General features: G+C 39.1%; 1 protein-coding gene across 13 annotated transcripts in view; it reads left to right on the top strand.

The window, feature by feature from the left end:
* The window catches only part of FAT3 (FAT atypical cadherin 3), a 419198-nt gene that overhangs the window by 327171 nt on the left and 66685 nt on the right, over nt 1-25342 (top strand). For 12 of the 13 annotated variants that reach the window (XM_072032791.1, XM_072032790.1, XM_072032787.1 and 9 more), the window contains 6 exons: nt 3808-4083; nt 5669-5879; nt 8722-12795; nt 19485-19681; nt 20761-20914; nt 22362-22595. In XM_072032791.1, coding sequence (XP_071888892.1) covers nt 3808-4083; nt 5669-5879; nt 8722-12795; nt 19485-19681; nt 20761-20914; nt 22362-22595 — 5146 coding nt within the window. Of the gene's footprint in view, nt 1-3807; nt 4084-5668; nt 5880-8721; nt 12796-19484; nt 19682-20760; nt 20915-22361; nt 22596-25342 lie in introns of those variants that run through there. The other variant, XM_072032794.1, reaches the window with a different exon arrangement.

Below are 25342 nucleotides of genomic sequence, written 5' to 3'. Positions count from 1 at the left end.
TTGCTGAACACAGTTTGATGACCTCATTTTTAATCTTTCCCCTTTACCCATTCCACTCTGCAGGCACCATCATGATCACTATCTTTGTGTCAGGACATTATCTTACGCCTTTTTCAGTGGGAAGAAGTGCTGCTTCATGAATTCACACTGTATTTTCTGTAGCCTCATGGCTTAAGCCTGGTCTCTGACACTGATGCAGTCCTACCCTCTTTAGCTTACGCAGTCTTGTAAAGGCATAAATCACAGAGCCATGGCTTGCACAGTCACGGTGCAAGCTTTGTGGTGGATAAAGTTTTATGCCTTTCTCTGCTTTCATAATTTGCCAGAATGAGCCCAAAATGCACCAGTTATAATGGGAAGTGAGCCCCACACTGGGGTGGTCGCACACCACATGGTAACAAAACAGCACATCGCTGCTCTAGAAGTACCTCTAAGACATTTTGCTGTGTTTCTCTACCTTTTTTTTTCTTTTTTTTTTTTTTCCACAGAATAGTTTGAGCTTGCACACAGCAATGTTAAAAACAAAGTCACACATAGGAGCCTGTCCCCCAGATGGCAGCTTACTTGCTCAAAGTAGACCGTGCTGTAATAGCATCTGCCGAATCAAAATTGCAGTGTTTTCCAGCAAAACCATCTGAAAAGTTTTTCCTTCTTTGTTAGAATATATAAAATAATATATAACAGAGCTTTTGGCCACCAATTAAAAGTAAAATTAAATGTGTTTTTTTGTTGTCTGTATTAGCAATGCAGCAGTAAGATAATTTGCCCATGTTACAGTGGGACTTGCCAAGAACTCAGGGTATCAAAAGTGCTCGAGAAGGTGCCTTTAAATGCTAGAAACCAATAATCATATTGTCCCAAGCTCAGATTGCCTCAATGTCCCTTCCTTACACTAACAAAAGTTGTTCAGCACTGGCTCTGTGTCCCGTTAGAGTAGAGATGGAGGCTTATTTTTCCCTGAGTCTTTCTTTCATATATTTCAGCTCATTTCTTTACATCCTTTTCAGATGTGGGTTTTTTTGATTGTTTGTTTTCTTCTGAGTCAGGTCAGAAACATGCCTTGATATATTGTATAGCAACGATAAAAATATAAAAAGCTTTGTAACTTTTCATCATTATTATAGTCCCAGCAACGTATGTTTTCACCCCATTTTTATTGCTATCTGTCCAAGACTGAAGCATTACTTAATATAGGTTTCTCCCTGCTTCACTCTGGCGTACCATAATCTGCTGAAAATTAAATTGTATGGAATGCGCAGTTGAAGTCCTATGCCATTTAACTTACAGAACATTTTATTTCAGCTGTCTTTTAAACAGTTCCCAGGCTAGTTCATTATGACTGCTGCTTACAATTGCTCATGTTCCTTCTGGTAATGTGTTCTGCAAACCCTTCCAAGATCAGGGAAATCTAAAGTTTCATTTCTCTCTGAGGCCAACATCTGTTTGTGCAATATTGTAGTAAAAGTATAACTGTATTTTTCTTCCGTTAAGAATGTATGGGTTTACAGGGCTTGATCAAGCAAAGTAATAAAGTATATTCTTAAAAATGAGCCAGGTACTTTCCAGAGCAACCAAGAAAATATTATGAGAGATGAGTCAAGTCATTCAATCTTCAGGAAGAGTCCTGGGCACAGCCTTTCCCATGCAGTTCATTGGACTATTTGACATTTCAAATTTTTTGGATAAAAAGATTGTTTCACTTCCTTCATTATAAAATCAGGTGTGTTTTCATGGGCATATTCCGCAAAGGATACTTTTTGTTTTCAGTACTGAAAAAGAGGCAACTCTTTGCATTGCATCTTTCAGTATTAGATTCTTTTTCAAGGGTTTTGCTGCTGTGCCGCCCAAAAAAAAAAACAACAAAAAAAAACCACTTCAGAATTTATAGAATTTATAGCTGCAATGTCAGAGGAAATTTGTTGTTCCCATAAGATCAGCACTGAGAATGTGTTTGTTTTGCTTGTTAATTATGTGGGAGAAACCCATCTCCTCTCATCCACCCATCATTTCCAGAGCCTTGTATCAATATACATCAGTAGCAGCTACACCAGATTTGTTCTCACTTAAAATGAGAGCAAGTCGAGGGAGGTGATTGTCCCGCTCTACTCTGTGCTGGTGCGGCCTCACCTTGAGTACTGTGTGCAGTTCTGGGCACCACAGTATAAAAAGGACATGAAACTGTTGGAGAGTGTCCAGAGGAGGGCTACGAAGATGGTGAAAGGCCTGGAGGGGAAGACGTACGAGGAACGGCTGAGGGCACTGGGCCTGTTCAGCCTGGAGAAGAGGAGGCTGAGGGGAGACCTCATCGCAGTCTACAACTTCCTCGTAAGGGGGTGTCGAGAGGCAGGAGACCTTTTCTCCATTAACACCAGCGACAGGACCCGCGGGAACGGGGTTAAGCTGAGGCAGGGGAAGTTTAGGCTTGACATCAGGAGGGGGTTCTTCACAGAGAGAGTGGTTGCACACTGGAACAGGCTCCCCAGGGAAGTGGTCACTGCACCGAGCCTGACTGAATTTAAGAAGAGATTGGACTGTGCGCTTAGTCACATGGTCTGAACTTTTGGGTAGACCTGTGCGGTGTCAAGAGTTGGACTTGATGATCCTTAAGGGTCCCTTCCAACTCAGGATATTCTATGATTCTATGATTCTAAGTAACCTACAGCTTAGAGAGTCTGGAAAGCAAATTTTCACCACTATGTGACTCCTCCAGTTGTGAAAAACACAAAACTTCATCAGAGCCACACACATATGGCGTTGCATAATATAACTGTCCAAAGGCAAAGCTTGGAAAATAGTGATTCTTACTAGTTTCCAGTTATTTCTTATTAGTTACCAGGGACACCTTGTGATGCATTGAGATGGGTGTAGTAGGCACCCATTATTCAACAACATTATTCTGGCTGCCTTTCCCCTCTCTGCATTTCTTTAAGGGTTAGTACCTAAGGTTTAAGACATGCTTGAAGCCAGTGGCATAGTGTTCATTCACATTCTTAGCAGCAGTCCTGCCATTCATAAACTGCAATGGAAAGGAAATGAGTAGGTGTTCAAGGGGGAATTGTGTTAGTCGGCAATAAAGACAAGCATCACTGGCAAAGGAAGAGCAAATGTGAAACCATAAAAATAATCCCTCTTTGGTACCAGAGCCTTGAGGTTATCTGTCCTGGACAGCGTGGGGTGGGCCAGCACCATTGTGGCAGGGTGATTCCTGGTCTGTCCTCACCAAGTGTTACCTGACATTAGCCTGAGATGTAACAGCAACTTGGAGTCTCCACTGATGGCATGGTTTGATAGTGCCAGTATGCCCCAACACAATATACGGGGCAGAGAACAATGCAGGATTTATACTCATAGGATTTATACTCCTGATCATATAAAAGATGAATTTTAGTAACTTGAAAAGGATTCTTTTATTGCCTTACTAACAGTGAGGGGAAAAGGAAATCCCATAATAGCTGCAGAAGTCCCTTGTAACTAGTGCACTTGTAAGGGACAACAGAACCATTACTATTTACCATTGCAGGAGTATTTGCCAATCTGTAGATATGGAAAATCTCCCACATGGACTTCTTTATTATCAGCCTCCAAGTAGATATTGTAATTAGGAACATTTTGCCGCCGAAGTCATATCCTTACCTTGTTTTGATCTGAACAGTAAGTATTTTCCATTAAATGATGGTTCTCAGTCCCACCATACAGCAACGTAACATCATCAGCCATCTAAAGTAAATTACATTTCTTCAGGTGCCTGTTCAGCAGTCTGACTAGACTTCAATAACTCCAAATGTTTTTTTCTTTTATTAACTGTAGGTTCTTATCAAAGTGTTGGATAACAATGATAATGGCCCAGAATTCTCTCAACCAAGTTATGATGTCACCATCTCAGAGGATATCCTCCCTGACACTGAAATTCTGCAAATTGAAGCCATAGACAGAGATGAAAAACATAAGCTGAGCTACACTATTCACAGCAGCATCGATGCAGTCAGTGTGAGAAAATTCAGAATTGATCCCAGCACTGGGGTGCTCTATACTGCTGAGAGATTAGACCACGAAGCTCAAGATAAGCACATCCTTAATGTCATGGTAAGAAAGCAATATTCACTTGGCTCAAGACACAATCACTGATGTTTCAGGTGCAAACATGCCTCACTCTTTGCCTGAGCAAAGTACTTCCGCTGCAGTAAGTAGTCATTAATTTCATCTTGCCTGCCCTGCTGTGTATTTATTTTACCTTTTTATTTGGACTTCTATGAATCTTACAGTCAATTCATTGTATCTAATATGAAATGATTTGCCATCTCAAGGGAGAGCAAGCAGGAATTTATTTAATCTCTTGGCATCTGGTCTTCTCACTCAAGGTAATTTTCAGAGTTTCTGAAGTGAGGCTGAAAGTTATTTGAGAAGTTATTCACAGGGAGATAACGGCTTTCTTGCCATACAGAATGCTACAGCCCTTCTGAATACAAGCCTCATTTATAGTTTACTTTTACGGACGTATTTCAGTATATAAACTGTTTATATAAATACAGTTTTCAGCTACGTTTTCCAAATGTTTGGGTATGCAGGGAAAATTAATTACCATTTTTTTGCTCCGTATGCCTAGATACAGAACATAAGTGTCTCAGTTTTCAAGTGAAGGTTGTATATTGTGAAGTGGAAGTTAATAAAAACAAAAAAAATCTGTCTTCGTTTAAACATTGTAGTCTGCTGTTTTCTTTAAATACCCAATAGCCCTGCAGAGAAGTTCTGTAGAGGAGCTTCTCACAACATATTAGGTACAGGGACAGCTTTGGGTGGGGGAGCCCAAGATTTGAGAGCTGCTGGGAGACACAGTGAGCAGGAGCTGAGCAGGGTTTGAGCACACTGTGTAAAAAGCTGCAAGCTCTTTTGTGAGCAGGATTAGAAATAAATATAAATTGAACCACAGAGGGTTTCACTTCTCAGTGCTTTTGTTTGATCTCTACCTGATGGAGTAGGTTTTTTTGCCCTGTGTATCAGGAACTGAATTTCAGGGCTGCTGGCAGGATTGTCAGTGTACAGAGATCTTTAGTATGGAGTTGAGAGAGGGGCAATAAATGATGCTAACACTGAGAGTGCTTAACAATTTTTAAGATTATTCCTAGTCTGATTGCTACTGTTATCATCATATTCAAAATGGAATGTACATATATAATGCTGAAAGAGTCCATTGGCAGATACGAGTGCTCAATGACTCGACTCAATGACCTGACTAATGACAGTGGGTAAAATTGTCTGTAGTTCTTTGAAAGGAGCAGTGTGCAAGGCATGTTTGCCACTAGGCTGTAAAGTGGGGAGAGTTAGCATAAGGGCATGACCACATAACATGTATTGCAAAAAAAAAAAAAAAAAAAAAGGGATGTGTTGCAATCCTAAAACTGAATTTAAGATGTCATATGGTTGCTATTCCAAAAATGCATGCCACAATGTTTACTTACCATTCATTTTTTCACAATTGAAAAAAAAAAGTCTCAGAGCTCTTGTTTTTCATATGTGATTGTGGTTCAGACTGCAGGTTCTTTGGGTCAAATGTAATATATTATTACTTTGTATTCAACTGAACTGAAAGCATTACTAGCACTCAGGTAACTAAAATTTGTGAAGTTTTAGAAAATGGGTACCAATAGTGTATCATGCACTTGTTCAATAGGTTCGAGATCAAGAATTCCCTTACAGAAGAAACCTGGCCAGAGTCATCATAAATGTGGAAGACTCCAACGACCACAGCCCATACTTCACCAGCCCACTCTATGAAGCCTCGGTATTCGAATCAGCAGCTATTGGATCAGCTGTTTTGCAAGTCACGGCTTTGGACAAAGATAAAGGAGAAAATGCAGAGCTTATCTACACTATTGAAGCAGGTTAGGACAGAGGCTGAAAATGTGGCATCAGCCCTGAATCTCATTGACGTTCACTAGGTGGCTACTGAGCCTTTTACCTCTAAGTCATTCCTTCAAAAACATCATGGAAAATAGTTATTGAAAGCTGCTGATAGAGACAGTTTTCAGGTTGTTGGCTTCAGTCTAGTGCCTAGTGATCCTCCATAAACAAATGCCACAACAGCTGGTACAACCTGGCATCTTTGCCAATATTAGGATCAGAGGAGCATGGAGACTAAAAATTTCTGCCAGCAAAGCCATAGTTGTTTAGAGACACAATGGCTCTTGAAACAACTGTATGTCAACAGAAGCCTAAGGGAAGCCATAGTGATATCAGAATAAAATTGCTTTTGCTGTTAAGCCTCATATATTTATATTCACCATATAAACTGAAACAGCAAAAGCATCTCTCTGCCAGTATAACAGCAAGGTCATGGGAAATTCACATTATCTATGCTACACGCACAAGCAAATGCAACTTTCTCTGGCTCGTATGAATCTGAAGTTAGGCATTATCTCTAAGTTAAACCATTAGCCTATATCCAAGACGGGTGCCTGGAAAAGAGGGGAGGAAGTGGAAATTTGTAACCTTTGGGGTTTTTATTGTTTTAATGTTTTACACATACCCAGACAGGACAGCATTGTATATTGCAGAACAAACCCTGAGTAGACCACACAGCTTCCTGGGGCAGTGTTGTATTTCAAGCCTGTTAGCAGCTTTTTCTTGGCACCTTGTTCCTATGATGGTCTCCAACCCAATCACTCTTAGGTGCCACCACAATGTAAGAAGCCCTCTGACATGCTAGGAGTATGGCTCTATTCCACGGGTAATAGAATACATGATGCAGAGAAAAAAAAAATAAAAAAAAAAAGCAAAGATTAGAAAGGTTGTTTTGGCTATTAGATGATTCTTTTTCAGTCTGTGTGTTTTTTTCTTTCTTACAGGCTCCCTCTCCTATTACAGCCTTTTGCTGTTTCATCGAGTTCTCTCTGCAGTGTCAGGCTTCAAACTTCCATTTATTATAAGCCATGCACTCCCGCAGTTTCATTATCCACAGATGTTCAAATCCCAGATGCATCAAAATTCAGCCTTTTGCTGCTGTATGATCCATAAAATCTGTGCAGTTAAGGATACTAATTTTAACTGCAGCATTCAAATAGTATACAGCCCCTTCATTCAGGGGAATTACTTACATCACCTTACATGTGAAGAGAGCAAATGGTAGAGAAAGTAACTTTTGTTTAATTTCATAGCAGATTCCTAAGGGAGAAGAATGAGCTCTGGCCTTACGTAAGGCAATCAGTGCTACAAATCTTTTGTATTAGCAAGCACTGACAAAACAACTGCAGCAGCATTTGTAGTGTCTGCAAGTGGGACAAATACTGTGTTCTTTATGAGAATTTGTAGCTCTGGCAGAATCTCAGCTCCTCAGTGAATAGCACAATTTTTGTTTTATCTAGTCAAGTAAACTTTACTGATCTGAAAGGATTGATATAAATAGAAAGCTACTACCAGTATTGAACTACATACAATACTACGTGGCTTAAATTAGCCTCCAAGTACCAGAATTTACAGCAGATAGTGAAATGCATCTATAAAATAATATACATTAACTCACTTCATTTAGGATTCTATGTGTTTGGTATTTCAGCTACAATCCTCATATTTATTTCTTTGTGCACAGCACCTGTAGCAATCACCACTCAAAAAAATCTCTGTTTATCACCAGTTTCATGAGACTTCTTTCTCTTCACTTCATGGATGGATTGGAAGTAGTTCTACATTTTAGAGTATAAACTACCACAATATCAGAAACGTGTTATAATGATTGGAATCGCTGTAACTCAGTACATGCTGTATATTTTTAGAATCAAATTCTGAAAAAGAGTCTGTATGCTTATTCATGCCATATATGCACATCATGTCCTCTTTCAAGCAGGCACTCAAGAAACCAGCAAATACTGATTGCTTAATAAAAGCAACTTTAATTACAGGATAGGGATACACAGCAATAGATGTGAATCTGTCTTGCTAAAGAAGAGGTAGGCAATGCAGCTATATAAAAAGGAAAAAGACAAAAAAAAAAAAAAAAGGACCCCAAAGAAGGTCCTTGATCCAAACTCGCTGTTTTCACCTTTGTGCAGTGATATCCCTGCTTGCATGTTATACCAGACATTTCATGACATTTTCTTCTAAATCTCATTCATCTAGATTCATCCTCCTCAGAGATTGTATGATAAACCTTTGTGCCACAAGATACTTTAATCTCTTTTCTATGCTATTTGTTCAGTTTTATTTTTCTAAATGCCACTTTAACCTTTTTATATTCAGTTCTTTGAGTCTTGAACTACTGTAATCTTCTCTACGGTTGCTTAATATCCCCTTCAATTAAGAGACTGAGTTGTTATCCATTTGTCATGTAATTGGCTTGTTAGCCTCTGATCTAGTTTCATTGCCTTAGGTGTACATGTATTTGACTAACTCCCATAATTTAGGGATGCTTTTTCCTAGTTTGGTGGTAGTAATATACATGCACCACATGCTCAAATGTTGACACTGAGAATCAAGGTAATAAACACCAGCATCTGAGTTTCTGAAAGTTTGAACACCTGCACTGCCTACTGGGATGGCCTGATTTTCAGAAAGAAAGACTAAAAGGCCCTTTATAATTATTTTATATTTGTTTGTTATTTTGTTGTTGTTGTTGTTTGTTTTTGTTTTAAATAATTGTCTTTGACAAATTGCAGCTAATTTCCCTATATTAATTATCATTTAAATGCATTGTATTTCATTTCTAATTTTCTTGCAATGTTTCCATTTTAGGAAATACAGGAAACACATTCAAGATCGAACCAGTTTTAGGGATCATTACATTACTGAAGGAACCAGACTTAACCACGATGGGACAGTTTGTTCTGTCAGTTAAAGTGGCTGACCAAGGTTCTCCACCACTTTCTGCAACAGCAATTGTACGGATATCTGTGACAATGGCAGATAACTCCCACCCTAAGTTCACTCTCAAAGAATACCAAGCTGAGATTAATGAAAACGTGGATATTGGTACTTCTGTCATCTCTCTTTCTGCAATCAGTCAGTCCACATTAGTTTATGAGGTTAAAGATGGGAATGTGGATGGAGTCTTCACTATAAACCCATATTCTGGAGTCATCACCAGTCAAAAGACCCTTGATTATGAACGTGCTTCCTCTTATCAGCTCATTGTACAGGCAACAAATATGGCAGGGATGGCATCAAATGCCACTGTGAACATTCAGATTGTTGATGAAAATGATAACCCACCAGTTTTTCTCTTCTCTCAGTACTCAGGCAGCATAAGCGAAGCTGCTCCTGTAAACAGCATAGTCCGAAGTGCAAATAACAGCCCCCTTGTGATACGTGCCACTGATGCTGACAGCAACCAGAACGCTTTGCTCGTCTACCAAATCGTTGAATCTACTGCAAAAAAGTACTTCACAGTAGATTCCAGCACAGGTGCAATTAGAACCATTGCAAATTTAGATCATGAAACAATAGCCCACTTCCACTTCCATGTGCATGTTAGAGACAGTGGAAATCCTCAGCTTACAGCAGAGAGCCCTGTTGAAGTAACCATTGAGGTAACTGATGTCAATGACAACCCACCAGTCTTCAGCCAGGCAGTATTTGAGACTGTCCTGCTTCTGCCCACATATGTTGGTGTTGAGGTTCTCAAAGTCAAGGCTACAGACCCAGATTCAGAGATCCCTCCTGAACTCACATATAGTCTAATTGAAGGCAATCTGGACCATTTTTTGATTGATTCAAGCACAGGAGTACTCACCATTAAAAACAATAGCCTCTCCAAAGACCATTATATGCTAATAGTAAGAGTATCTGATGGGAAATTTTATAGCACTGCTATGGTGACAATAATGGTAAAAGAAGCCATGGATAGCGGGCTTCATTTCACACAAAATTTTTATTCCACGTCTATCTCAGAAAACACCACCAATATCACAAAGATCGCTGTGGTAAATGCTGTTGGTAACCGTCTTAATGAGCCCTTGAAATATAGTATATTAAACCCAGGAAACAAATTTAAAATCAAACCCACATCAGGAGTCATTCAGACGACTGGTATACCCTTTGACCGAGAAGAACAAGAGCTGTATGAGTTGGTGGTGGAAGCAAGCCGTGAACTAGATCACCTTCGTGTTGCTCGAGTGGTTGTGAGGGTTTACATTGAAGACATAAATGACAACGCACCAGTGTTTGTAGGGCTTCCATACTACGCTGCTGTGCAAGTTGATGCTGAGCCTGGTACCCTGATATATCGAGTGACAGCTATTGATAAAGATAAGGATGAAAATGGTGATGTGTCATATCTTCTGAAGGAAGATTATGGACATTTTGAAATTGATAGGGGAACTGGTAGCGTCACCCTGAAAGAAGCCTTCAATTCTGACTTATCTAATATAGAGTATTTGGTTGTCATTCTTGCAAAAGATGGTGGCAACCCATCACTGTCTGCTTCAGTAGAGCTCCCCATTACTATTGTTAACAAAGCAATGCCTGTGTTTGACAAGCCCTTCTATACAGCTTCTGTGAATGAAGATGTAGAAATTCACACACCAATTTTAAGCATAAATGCAACCAGTCCAGAAGGCCAGGGAATCATTTATATCATTGTAGATGGAGATCCTTACAATCAGTTTAATATTGACTTTGATACCGGAGTTCTGAGTGTCATCAGCCCACTGGACTATGAAATAAATTCTCTTTTTAAGCTAATGGTGCGAGCCAGCGATGCTCTCACTGGTGCTCGAGCTGAGGTCACTGTGGACTTGATTGTTAATGATGTGAATGATAACCCTCCAGTTTTTGATCAGTCAGCTTATAATGCTACTTTATCTGAAGCATCTTTGATTGGGACTCCTGTATTGCAGGTTGTTGCTACTGATGCTGACTCTGACAATAACAAAATTGTGCAGTATCAGATAGTCCAGGACACCTTTAACAGCACAGATTATTTCCATATAGACAGCACAAGTGGCCTAATTCTGACAGCACGTATGTTGGATCATGAACTCATACAGCAGTGCAGCTTGAAAGTCAGAGCAACCGATAATGGGTTCCCACCACTTAGCAGTGAAGTTCTTGTTAGTATCTCAATAACAGACATGAATGACAACCCTCCAATTTTCAACCAGCTAATATATGAATCGTATGTGAGCGAACTGGCACCTCGGGGTCATTTTGTGACTTGCGTCCAAGCCTCAGATGCTGACAGCTCTGATTTTGACAGACTGGAGTACAGCATCCTATCAGGAAACGATCGGACCAGTTTCATTATGGATAGTAAGAGCGGTGTAATCACCCTTTCCAACCATCGGAAGCAGCGAATGGAGCCCATGTACAGCCTAAATGTCTCTGTCTCAGATGGGTTGTTCACCAGCACAGCCCAGGTGCATATCCAGATCCTTGGGGCCAACCTCTACAGCCCTGTGTTTTCACAGAGTGTTTATGTTGCAGAGGTTAGAGAAAATGCAGCTCCTGGAACTAAGGTACTTCATGTGAAGGCCACAGATGGGGATTCAGGTGTATATGGCCAGATAAGCTACTCCATAATAAATGACTTTGCCAAGGACCGATTTTTGATTGATAACAATGGCCAGATTCTGACAACTGAGCGACTAGACCGCGAGAACCTGCTAGAAAGCGACATTGGTATATTTCTGAGAGCACTTGATGGGGGTGGCAGGACTACATTTTGCACTGTGAGGGTGATAGTAGTGGATGAGAATGACAACGCTCCCCAGTTCATGACAGTTGAATACAGAGCAAGCGTCAAAGCAGATGTTGGGAAGGGTTACTTGGTGACCCAAGTGCAAGCAGTAGATCCAGATGATGGAGCCAATTCCAGAATTACCTATTCTCTTTATAGCGAGGCCTCGGTTTCAGTAGCTGATCTGCTTGAAATAGATCCAGACAATGGATGGATGGTCACCAAGGGTAGCTTTAACCAACTGAAAAACACAGTTCTGTCATTCTTTGTCAAAGCAGTTGATGGTGGCATTCCTGTAAAGCACTCCCTCATTCCTGTCTACATCCATGTTTTACCTCCAGAAACCATTTTACCTTCCTTTTCCCAACCCCAGTATTCTTTCACCATAGCAGAAGATACCCTCATAGGCAGTACTATTGACATTGTTCATGTTACGCCTAATCAGGGTGCTTTGTACAGCACAGTTAATGGTGAGCTGTCAGAAAACAACAAAGATGGTGTGTTCATCATAGAACAAGACACGGGACTCTTAAAACTGGATAAGAGACTTGACCATGAGACAAATTCTGCATTTCACTTTAAAGTTGCAGCCACCATTCAGTTGGACAAAGTGGACATTGTGTTGACAGTGGATGTGGAGGTGAAGGTGTTGGATATAAATGACAACAAGCCCATATTTGAAACAGCAAGCTATGATGCTATAATAATGGAAGGGATGCCCGTAGGAACCAAACTTATGCAAGTTAAAGCGGTTGATGCAGACTCAAGTGCAAATGGGCAGGTCACCTATACACTTGCATTGGAATCAGAGCTGGAGAAGATCACAGAAGCTTTCACCATTGATAGCAACAGTGGCTGGATTAGCACACTGAAGGATCTGGACCATGAAAAGGATCCTGCTTTCACTTTTGCAGTGGTGGCCTCAGATCTAGGGGAAACCTTATCCTTGTCATCAACCACCTTGGTCTCAGTCACTGTGACAGACATAAATGATAACGCACCTGTCTTTGAGCATGAGGTCTACAGAGGATCAGTGAAGGAGAGTGATGCTCCAGGGGAAGTTGTGGCTGTTCTTAGCACCTGGGATGAAGATACATCTGATGTCAACCGGCAGGTTAGCTACCATATTACAGGTAAGAAAAGGCAAGCATGCTTTCTTCCCAAAAACAGCTTTACTGAAGAACTGTGCATGTGTTCAGTTTTACGGAGAAAAATTACCAGGGTTTCAGCTAAGTTATCACTGTGACTCAGACAAATGCATCTCCCTTCAAATTTTTTTTTCTTTAGTTTGGACAGACTTTTGCAGCAACTAGCAAAGCTGAGAAGGGAAGGGAATGTGTGTTTGTGTTTGTGTCAGTCTGTGTCTGTCCAGGTGATTCTCTCTCTAACTTCCCAGAATAATTCTTCATGATTTGCTGCAGTGCAATGTAGCATGACCCATCAACCCATCATAATTAATATATCAACTTGGAAAATATCATGACACTGTTCCAGCCAAGGGAAGAAGAACTTTTTATTCTTAAGGAGAAAATCTTCACACTTCCAAGCATTAAAATTTTTGGAATAGCCTTTTTCTTTTTGAGAGAGGAGAGTGCATGTAGGAACCATTTCAAAATAGCACTATTTAAGAAAATTGCACATTGCAGCAACCTTGGAACAAGATGGGGATACAATTTCTTATCAGCCCAGATTTCTGGCTGGTGAAACGGTAATCCACTCTGAAGAACCGGTTAGCTGCCATGCATTGTTATATACAGCATGTGGCAATTTCAATTACATTACTAACATATTTTTCAAAGTGTGGTAACATTGCTCTTTCCTTCTTTTCCCCGAGATTCAGGATAGATTTTGTGTGAGTTTATTATGAGTGATGGGGTGCTGCAGTTATTTTTCTGCCTACAGCTTGCATTGTCCAATAGATTTTTTTTAGGGAAAAACTTCGTCACTCCCTCTAAACTTCACAGTCCAAGAGACAATACTAAGTACACAGTAATAGCCAGATTATTGGGCAAGTTCACATATATCTCATTGGATAGGATTAGAATTACACAAGACTGCACACAAGTAGAAGGCAATGGGCAAAAATGAAAAGTCTGACAACTCACAGGACAACAGTTTGTTTATTTTGCTCTGGAGTACAAGACTTCTGTGTTGGCTATTAAATTGGAAATGTTTGTGGGATGGTTTATAGAGACAAGTGGGATGTTCCAGTTATCTACAGAGTGCCCATGTTATGCAACTGAAGTAGCATCATTTTCAAAGGAGCCAGAGATTCATAGTTTCCATAAAAGCCTAGATTCAGTTTGAAGGCTTGCAAAAGCTAGTGTGTCTGTAGTGCGACATGTTGTAGGATATTAGAATTAGAGGCAATAATTAGTCTTGTGAGTAAAGCACAGGATTTGGAAGCTGTAAACAAGGTGCATTATCTGATGGTGCCTCAGTTTCCACGTCTAAAACTAAATAAGTAGTGCTTTATCTTAGTGATTTTGTAATATTTGAAGCAATTTGTAATATTAAGTATTTGAGATGCCAGTATAGAAAGTGCTATAGGAAATGCAAACCCTTGAGGTTTGTAACAAAAATATTTTAGCATGCCCTTTTAATTAAAGATACTGTTTTTTCTTTATTCTGAAGAGTTTGTCATCTCTTATAATGAACTATGCTTTTAATTATGTATTGATCTGTTTTCTTCACGTTCCTGTGCTGTTAATTTAGCAAAAAATGGACTTTTAAATAATTGTCGTATATGACTCAAAAGCTTCAGGTCATTTTGTACCTTAATTAAAACAGTTCGAAATATGTCAGTTATTTTGCCATTTTTTTAGTTTCTGAAAACATTAGATGTCAAAGCCACAAACTTTCTCTAATGCCTACTGTACAATTACTAGAGCATATGAGCTCAGAAACCCCACTGTCTGAGTATATCCTTTGAATTTGGGAGATGCACATAGAGAAACTAGTTTTTTTTGATTCAGATATTAAAACATATTAAAGTGTAGTTTAAGTAATGAAATAGTCTATTCACACTTCACCCCAACTTAAGCTTGGGAACTGCGTTTGAATATTTCATGGATCGGATTAGCCAGGTGATTATTCAAATGTTGTATCCTTTTGGAGGCATTTTGAGCTGTAGAAACCTCAATGAATACAATAAACAATTTCTGAGGAAAAACAGGACACTGACAAAAAGGGAAAAGAAGACAAATTACAGTAACAACATTTGGATCCATCAAAACCAGCTTCGTGCAAGTACACATCATGAAAAGTAGCACACAGAAAAGAGATGGAAAAAAAATCATCTTTCAGGAGATGAAAGGAGGAAGCATTCTGGGACAGATGTGATCACTTAAGAGCCCTTTGCACTTTTTTAGGAAATGCAAACACTTATTGCACCCTTCTGATTAACTTTGAAAAGGGGAATATGCATTCTGGTGGGTAAATATACATTCTGTTTTGAACTCCTTCCCTTTAGGACAGGTGGCCATGATTACTGGCAAGTAGTTGCCATTTTCAAACTCCATTTTTCAAACTGCCATTTTAATCTGCATTTGATAGTGGAAAAAAAATTTTGCACTTCTCATTTGTTATTTGGAGTTTGATAACAAGTGGAGATGTTCACAAAGGAAAAGCTTGATATAAAAATCTAAGTAGAAAGCCATTAGAAAGTTTAGTTGACACAAGTGCACTTAGGAAGCACAGTAGTTTCCTTCTGAAGGCTCATTCAAGCTCATTGCCTTTATAATTTGTAGTAGTTTGACAAACAACAGGGATATGTCAATGTTTAGCTAGGATGTTTAGCCAGCCTAAAGACAGCGAGGTATTACTGAGATTTAACAGTGGAAAGCAAGGAAAAGCCATCAGAAAAATGTCAGTTGCTAGGACTTTGGTATCGTAAAGTATTTTGAATTAATTAGGCTCCATCAGGCATGTAAATGAAAGAACAGACAATAGTATTAAAATTTGTTTGTTTGCTTCTATTTTATATTTGAGATCTGGAGTTCTGCAGAAATGTTTGCTTAAATGTTTGAGGAAGACTTGTACTGCAGGCTGAAGAACAGTATGCATATTTTACAATAGTAAAGCTAAGAGAATTGGGTTTATAATTTTGGCAGCTCAGTAAACATGCAACATCTTAAAGTGGGGGGTGGGGGGTAAACCTATTGATTTTAAGTTACAAATGCCCGGAGTTCTAATTAGGAATTGAAAGAATCTAAATAGATGCATAAATGTAAGAGCGAATCTAAATAAATAAGCCAGTAAATATTCAGTTCTTCCTCCCAGATCAGCATTGCAGTGAAAACTGATACTGCTGGCTTCTAGCTTTCAGTTCCCTTTTAGCCGTTATAATTCCCTCTGTGTGTGCTTTAGTAATGATGTGTGTCAGGATTCGTTTATTTTGGATCACTGTGTCTCTGCGTTTCATTTGTATCTAGCTGTTTTCTTTCTTTTCTTAAACTTGAGCTTGATTTGGCTTTGTACTATTTGCTGACTAGGGAGGGAGGGAGAGCATTATTTAAACTTCAAGTAACAAAAGATAAAAGATAATGCTGATTCTTTTACCCTCAAAGCCATTCTAAAAAGTTACTGGAGTGTTTTTTGTAGCTAGTACTTCACTGTTGTGACATTCAAAGTAGAACATAAGAAAACTGCCAACAGATTTTAAAGAATCCATTAATACATGTAGTCAGGAGGCTTCCGTTTAGAAAAGCTACATTATTCAGAGTGAAAAACTAATTAATTAGAACGCCCCTAGGATACTGAATCTGCTTACATATATTAGTGAAAAAGTTAATTAATCACTGCAGAATGAGATCTGCATCGAGACATATGTAGAAGTACTAGAAAATGGTTCCCTGGGCCACAGTGTGGATTTTTTTTCCTGCATTTCCTTTTTTAAGAATATGTCTTGGCATTATTTTACTGTTTACATCTCATTATTTCTGTTACATTGTATAGTACAACTTCCTCCTTTGTCTTCCATCAACAAAGTATATAGCCAGTCCTGAGAAGCAAAAGAGAAGAAAGGTAGCACTCATGAAAAATGCATGCAAATAAACTGTTTCACGTGTTTGCTGCTTATTGCACAGGTTACTTGGCCATTGAAATCGATCCTTTTCTAGTGAAGTGAGGAGAGAAAGGGATTCCAGGGACCATTTTTTAATATATACTCCCAAAATTCCTGTGTGATTCAAAAGCTATTCCATCAACAACAAAGCAACAGTGATTTTAAAATTGCTCCAAGCTAGTGTTACTGCCAGCCATAAAAGCCACCAGCTGATTTTAATTAGATTTTACCTTTCCTCTTTACTTAGCAATGGGATATCCATACCTTGAGTGCATTGCTTCATAGTAGCTCAGGACAGTTAATCATTTCCTTTTACAAAAGAACTAATATGCAGGAAAACACTGATTGATATCATGAAGCTAAATAAGAGTATTTAAGACCATTTTTATTAATGGTTTACAACATTAAGCTCACTGTGATAAGATTACAGCCTTTTCTAAAAGAGCGTTAAGCTTTTTTATGCTGATGTTGAGCTGAATAGAGAGAATTTAATGTTAATCAGCAGGGGTCTACCTTCTTTGACAATCACATTAAGACTCAAGTCAGTGGACAGCTTCACATTGCCTTGGGTTGTATTCAGACTGGCCTGCAGTGCACATCAACATACTAAGTAACCCTCTTTAGGGGAAGTCAGTTTATATCACACAGTAGGTTAAACAAGGTTTGTCTGAGTCCTATGATGGTTACTCCAAACTGTCATAGAAATCAGTGGGAAAACTGAGATCAGCTTGGTTTTGTGACCTAAAAGGTTGATTTTCTATCGACAGCAAATATCTGTGACATATCTGTTTTGTGCTCTGTATGACTACAGGGCCTTTTACAATTATAATGCATATCTGACTAATTTTCGGGAAATCTTCTTCATTACAACGTTGTTTTCTGACACAATTACACTTAGCTCAAATGGTGATGCTTAACGAGAAAGATTTCCTCAGCCCATCTCAACTAACGTAGCGTTCATATCAAATAGAAACCAGTCTATCTTGTCATTGGTAGCTAATGAAAAAGGCACAGATTACAGCCCGTGACCTCTTTTTTGCTTTTTGATGTATGAAGAAGGCATGAAATGTGCATTACATTTTTTTGCTTCATTTTAAGCACAGTTTTAAGTTCAGATCTTCTCTGCCTTATTTTTGCTAAGCAGGTCCCCAGGAACTGACAGAATTGTGCCACCAGAAACAACAGCAGTGACACCTAATCTCCTGACAGCAGAGGCAGCTCAAATACATTCAGCCCTTAAAATACATCTTTTCTCTTTTGGATTTGTTGGTTTTTTTTTTAAACACTTATTTACTCAAACATTGAACTAGAGAGGAAGGTTTAAGAACCTGGTCTTTCCATTAAGCTCGGACAGATCCCCTGACACATGTCAGGACCCTGAATAAGTTGTGAGCAAAGCCAAACTTAGCATGTTTGACATTCTTGATCCTGACACAAGAAAGAATAAGCTTTCCCTTAATATTTTTATAGCACTTTTATACATGAGAAACATGGATAGCAGTTCTCAGATTGCATTTCTGCACGGGAGAAAGCTTAATATGGTGGGAAAAGAGTTAGTACCAGGTTAGCTGGAATTAAAGTTTACCCAGTGGAGCAGTGTGATCGTTTTTTCTTTGGCCTCACTCAGTTCCTATAGCACACAAGTTTGCTATAACTATTTTGTTCTCCATCCTAAATCCTTAAATGTGCAGATACATTTTTACAGACCAAACATGTTAGATACTGGACACAGAAGACTGGGTGGTTGGCGTAAAAGGTCTTCTGTCTGGTCTGACAAGGGGGTTGAAAACAGGCTCAAAGAAAGGTGCTTAATAGTGGTTTCTTTGTGGAGCTGGCAGAGGACGGTACTGTTTCAAATGGAAGTGTATATTATTGTCAGATACATTAAAGAGCTATCCCTGGTTTGATTCCTTGTACCTTCACCTACATGTGAAATGTCCTTCCTTCCTTCCTGAGGATGATGTGGACAAAATCTTTCCCTCTTCCAGCCTGCTTTTTCCCCCATGTGGTTTAATGATGTGGAAGAGCAATGTTACGAGGTTCGCTGTTGGTGTTACAGCATGATAAAAAGCTGTTCTGCTTTGACTCCTGCACTCCTCACTGGCTTTCCCCAGCTCTCACTCTCTGATACATTTGACCTAATTGTAGTGCTTATCTTCCAACTGCTCCTCAAATGACCTCTTGTTAGGACTATTTAATACTAATGTGTCTTCTTCTGTCGTGTAAACTTTTTTAAAAACTAGAATTTTAATGAGCAGAAGAAAGGCACAGCTGTATGATAAAGCTTTCATTAGAGGATTCCTTAATAGAACCTACTTCCAGTCCTTGATTGCATAATCAACAGCTAATGAAATTGTCTTGGTAACAAGAGCTGCGGTGTATTACATCCTCTCCCGAGACTAAGTGGAAAGACAATTGTACCAGCCTGAGAGGACTATTGATTGTTCACAGTTTGAATTTGATTGCCCTTAAGGGGAACTAAACAAGAGATCATCTTCAGCTCTGCTAAATGGATTTTGTTTCCGCTGAAAGTTATTGGTTCACTTTCATACAAGCCGTTTGGGGGGCAATAAACACAGGGAACGTAATCTCATTACAGATTTCCTGAATCTGCAAGTTTGAAAGCACCTGTCACTGGAAAACAAATGACAATTGCATATTCCTGGTTGTCTAGGATGAGCCTGTATTTATGCTTAAATCAGGTGGGAGCCCTGGAGGGATGCCCTAACCTGTTGTGTGTTGCTTGTCTCATTGCAGGAGGGAATCCCAAAGGGAAGTTTGCTCTGGGACTGGTTCAGAACGAATGGAAGGTTTATGTAAAAAGGCCACTAGATCGGGAAGAACAAGATGTGTATTACCTGAACATCACTGCCACGGATGGCCTCTTTGTAACCCAAGCTGCTGTGGAAGTGACGGTCACTGATGTTAATGATAACAACCCAGTCTGTGAGCGGGTGAGTTAGCAACACCCTCTGCAATCTTCTGTGCTGCTGGAAGTGATGATTTCCCGGTGGATGACACTGCTGTGTTTACAGGAGATGCCCATTTTCATCCTGAAGGTCTTAGGTGAGGGATATAGAGTGATTTGGAGGGAAGCAGGATACAACAGTCTTGTGAAGCCAAGGTGAAAGGATAATGGCCTGGCAAAGGCAGTGGAGGAGTCTCCTCCATCTTCTGCAATATGCTCTTAGCTGGCTTTCTATAATGCAAAGGGTTGTGAGGTAGTATTGCTATAGGGCAGCCACTTTCCCCCAAAAGAAAAAAGAATGCTTTTCCTTCACAATCCATGTGGAAATGTCTTCAGTCTAATCTAACTCCAGCCTTCCCAAATGTGTCAGGTGGCTAGCAGCCAGAGACACAGTGGAAAAGGTAGAAGAATATAGCTTGCTCTCGAGCTGTCAGGCATGCATTCAGTATGGCCTGACCACAGCTTTCACAGCATCAGCTGTCTCTTATTCTATGGAGATGTAATGTGGGAAACCAGTATTACTGTGATAGGAAGGTGTGTGTGAAACAAAAGGCACTATGAAAACTAGATTTCCTTAACAGTACAGCTTGCAGAATCTTATTTTTATATATCCATATGTATACACACATGTAATTCCCATCATTACATTATCACCAATGGACTGCTGTCATTACAAGCTCCGCTCTGGGGAATCACAATCCGTATCTCCCTCAACACTGCTGGATGATGTGATAAAAACAGCTGTCTTCATTAGCACACTTATCCATTTCATGGGTGTTGATGAAAGAAATGGAAGACAGAAGATGTGACTGCATTTTACACCTAAGACTAGCCCTATTAAGAGTCATAATTTGGCATTGTTTTTGTGACACCTCAAGGCTCAGCAGCGATTTGAATTTCTAGGACTGTATTACATAAAGGAAAATTGTTTCCTGTATAGAAAAATGCACTACAGAGAGTTTAAAAAAAAAAAAAAAAGTTGTACAATAGTTATAAAATACTGTTATTGCATATCTTACATTTCTGTTTGTTTTTTTTTTTTTGGTCTTTTTTTTTTTTCTCTAGGTTGCATACACAGCACTGTTTCCTGAAGATATTCCATCAAACAAAGTCATTCTAAAAATCAAAGCTAAAGATGCTGACATTGGGTCCAATGGTGAAATTCGCTACTCTCTCTACGGTCCTGGGAACAATAAATTTTTCTTAGATCCAGAAAATGGTAAGATGACAACTAAACGTTTTCAGATAGCCTTCTTAATCCCTCAGCGGGTACCAGTTTCCTTAACTAAAGTTAGGTTACATTTGGTTATCAGCCAGTTCCAGTTCAGACAGGTGTGGATGACCACTTTGGAAGTGGTAATTTCAGGTGGGACATGTTTGTTGGCCAGGTTGAGTGTTGTGTTCAGGCCAGTAGAAGCTGACCCTTTTGTTTCCCAGCCAGACCTCATGTTAGGTCAGAGACATGGGGCCCTTGTCCTGGAGTTGTCTTGGTGCAGAAGAGGAGAAGCTGCCAGCAGGGTCCTCCTTCACATTTGGACTTTATGTCTTCCACCCTGATCTGGAATTACTGGCTTTTATACCATGTAACAACAGCATTCTTTTTATACCCAGACTTGAGTAGAAAAAGGGCATCAGTAATGAATTTGTGGGCACAGGGGAGTGCCACAAAGGTGTTGCTCATTTGGCAGAGGGTCTTGAAAAAGGTGTTGATCTCTGCGAAGGTCCAGATTTTGAGCTTGTTATAAAGTAAAGCTAAATAAAATAATTTTTCCATGAATAAAAATCCCACTCTTGTGTTACTTCTTTTACTTCTGGGAATTTAGTTTCTGTTATGACAGCCTAAGTCCATCCCTGTGCAATGCCTCCTCCACCTGGCTAGCAGGAGGCAGCACCTGATGTTGTCGTAGTGCTACCATCAAGAGGCATTCAGAGGTCTGTGCAGTGTGTGGAAAGGGAAGTTTTGCCCTCCTTAAGAACAAATTTCGTATTTTACCGCAAATTACTCCCTTTACCAAAATAAACCAAAACTTACCCTTTGACTAATAATGGCTGTTTGCAGATGTGGCCACATTTGCTGTCATTTATCAGTGCTGTGGAAAGCAGATTGTGGATAAAGTTCTCACAGTCTGAGTGAGAAACTGTCTTTGCTGCTATTGTTTATTGTGTTATAAGAATAAGAAGTCATATTCAAGCTAGATACCAGAGGCATCTACAGGAATTCAGAGGTGATTGGAGGTTAAAATGTGGAAGAAGAGATTGGTTCTGTCTCGAATGGTAGCATTAGAAAACTTTGCAGTTCATTATGGCTGTTGTCATCAGTAGATTCGTGGTGACTTTTCTAAGTCTTGAAGTCTATAAATCTTGAGAGTAATAAAAGACAGACTTCAGAAAACATACCATGTTATCTCTTACAAGCTGCAGATTCTCAAAGGCCACCATGAGTGGCTTGTCCTACCTGCAGTCATGCCACCAGCTCAATTATTTGGGTGGAGAGGAGTGAGAAGTGACACTGCTGTGGGTTTTTAATCTGTTCATTGAAATGATCAAGGTTGTTTTTTCTTCTCATAAATTTCAGTTAAATACGTGTTTTTGAGCTACTCCCACTGTCTAGTATTAGTGATGCTGCTACAGCAGTAATGACAACTGCTGCTTTTAATCAATTTCAGGTGAGCTGAAATCCTTGGCCCCACTTGACCGAGAGAAAATCCCTGCATACAACCTGATTGCCCGAGCTACGGATGGTGGTGGCAGGTTTTGCCAATCGGAAATCCATCTTATTTTAGAAGATGTGAATGATAACCCACCAGTGTTTTCATCTGATCACTACACCGCGTGTGTCTATGAGAATACTGCCACTAAGGCCTTGCTAACAAGAGTCCAAGCCACTGATCCTGATGTCGGTAAGAGAGTGACACTGCAAACAGTAACTAATGTACAGGAAAACTCTGGGTTGTTGGAACTGCAATGCAGATTAATTTTTCTTTCCTCTTTCCTCATTCTTTCATCTTTCTTCATTTTTTCCTCCTTGTTTCTGGATAATCCCCATTTTTCTGCCTTCTCTTTCGTTACCCTGAAATGCTCATGGCTGAGCTTGGCATGATGGTGTTACAAACAGAAAAAGCATTGCAGCAGCTACAGAAGTGTGTAGTCTTTTATTCTCTTGATCAGTGATAGTTTTTTGGGTAAATTCCAACTTTATTCCTCCAGTGGTCTCACGTCCTTTCCTGAACCATGGTTTTGGATACCCATGCCACTACATAGGCAAATAATATAGTTAAGTGCTATAGAGACTTATATGTGATTAATCACAATATTACTAGAGTTTTATACTGCTATAACTCCCATTTGTTCCAGCTGGTTACCTTAGCATGAAACTATTGTTGTACATTGTGAATATACACTATAAATGTTCTAGCTGTTTAAATGTAGATTCTTTTGAAGTGGAATAGTTTATTATATGAGGACCTTAACCTTGAAATCTAGGCCCAGTTATAAATATTTAAAGATATTTTTCATAGCACAGTGGTAAAACCTGATGAATATCAGATTTTGTTCTCAGCTTATTCACTTCAGCTGGAATAAATAAATCCCATAATTTATTTTTTCTTCCTGTGGTTTTGGAGATGTTTTGTAAAAACTGTGGCTTAAGTAGCTTCACATAAAAAGCAGGCCTTTCACTGAATGATAAAAAATAATTAAATATATTTTTTTAAAGTACAGTACATGCTGGAAGTCCCAATTTTTACTAAGGTTGATAGTGTAAATATACAGTAATCAGTAAAGGAGCAGAAAGCATTCATTAAAGTATCTATGAAGTGCTGCATTATATGCTTGGCTGAAAAATCACTATTAAAATTTATGACACTGCCCTGCAGTGAAGAGCCAATTACTTGTAGTTAGCTACTGAACAGTCTGAACACCCAGTGTTGTTGGTTTCCATTGTCTTAATTACCATTTCTCTCATAGGTGAGATGACATTCAAGGAGTGGAGAGTCACAAGGGATTAGTGTTGAAAGTTGTCAATAAAAGTTCCTGTTAGCACCAACTTTGCATAATAAGATGGTTAGCTATGGAAAAAAAAATAAAATTAAAAAAAAATAAAAAACATGATCTAATTGCTACATCTTCTTTCTGAAACACAATAAGTTAAAGAGAGGGATGAGTAAGAAAACGGTAGGCCCTTCCTTTAATGACTAGACTTGAAAATCAGACAAGACACTGTCATATATATAATAGTGACTCTGGTCTCTAAAATATGATTTTATATTAATTACTGTTCTATTAATACTATTTATTCTATTGATACCAAAATCACTGATTCCCTGTTGCTGCAAAATGATTAAGTTTACGTAGTGTAATGTTCCCAACACAGAGTAGAAATATATTATTGATATTCTCCATGGAATACGATATTCCTGTTGGGTCCTGTGGAGAGTTATCCTAAAAACATAAATGAAGCTGGGAATCATCATACAGATCAATTTTTGACATTCAGGAAACATTTTACAATCAATCTTAAAATTTGACAGTTCTTATGCTCTAGGTTGTGGAGAACCAGATACCATAAGGGTAAGAATGTTGATGTAGAATCCATTGAGATAAAACTTGAGATAAGTCAATTTGTGGTCTGCAACTGCCTGCAACTAAATAGCATTTAACATGAAACTGGAAATATTGTCGTCAGACAGTGCTGGGTAATTAAGATAATTTCTAGTAACAGGAAAATAGTGTTGTATCTGCTTTGTGCCTTTGATGTCTCTTAAAGTTCCTGAACTCATAATATTCTGGGAGATTTCAGGACTGGAGCATAAGTTGTTTCATATATTTGTAATTTGGTTACATGCTTAGAAACTGCCTGTACCACCTGGACATACTGAAGAAGAGCTGTGATTTTGCTTTACAGTATTCAGCAGAAAAAAAAAAAAATGGGTTTAGCTATTGAGAACTTAACTGTAGTAGCATGCAAGCTGGTTTCCATTTAACCTCTCCATGTATCTAGGTATCTTAAGTTAAATGAATGCTTAGAAGAGAGAGTGGATACACACATCCCTTTGTTAAAATATTGATAACTTTATTATAGAACAATATTTTCTCCTATCTTTTTTTCCATTGGAAAACCGTAATATTTCCACAAGATAATGCTTCCTACTAACTTGCCACCATCAGGTTTTGATATGTGCAAACTAAGAAATGAAGGGCAAATGCTGATTTTACAGTTTGTTAGAGAAGTTCATGGGGAGCAGGTAGATTTTCCACCTCCCACTGTCTTCAAATCAAAGTGCCAAATTACTCCATTCTGTTCAAATTAGGGCACAAGAAGCGCTGGCATGAACACTGAGGTGTAATTATCTGAGCAAGCTCATCAGACAACTACAATATCAGCCTGTTTCAAAGGAATTAGGGTTATGCTAGAGCAGCAACACTGAGGAAACGTACATGGGACTTTGTGGCAAGCACGAAATTAGAAAGCTGATAAACATCAAAATAAACCTGGAGCCCAAATTGCTACCTGAATTGCAGGTCCATAATCATTTTCAGTGCTGCTCATGTTTTATTGCCTGCATACAGTGCTGCAGCCCAAGTTGTGCAGGATTTGTACTGAGTTGTATCACTGAAGCTTTTCTTTCCTTCTTCTGGCCAGGTGTAT

This window comes from Anas platyrhynchos, chromosome 1 (assembly GCF_047663525.1).
Source record: "Anas platyrhynchos isolate ZD024472 breed Pekin duck chromosome 1, IASCAAS_PekinDuck_T2T, whole genome shotgun sequence".
Classification (NCBI taxonomy): domain Eukaryota; kingdom Metazoa; phylum Chordata; class Aves; order Anseriformes; family Anatidae; genus Anas; species Anas platyrhynchos.
Note: the sequence above shows the minus strand (reverse complement) of the source record. Positions and strands in the feature narration are given on the sequence as shown.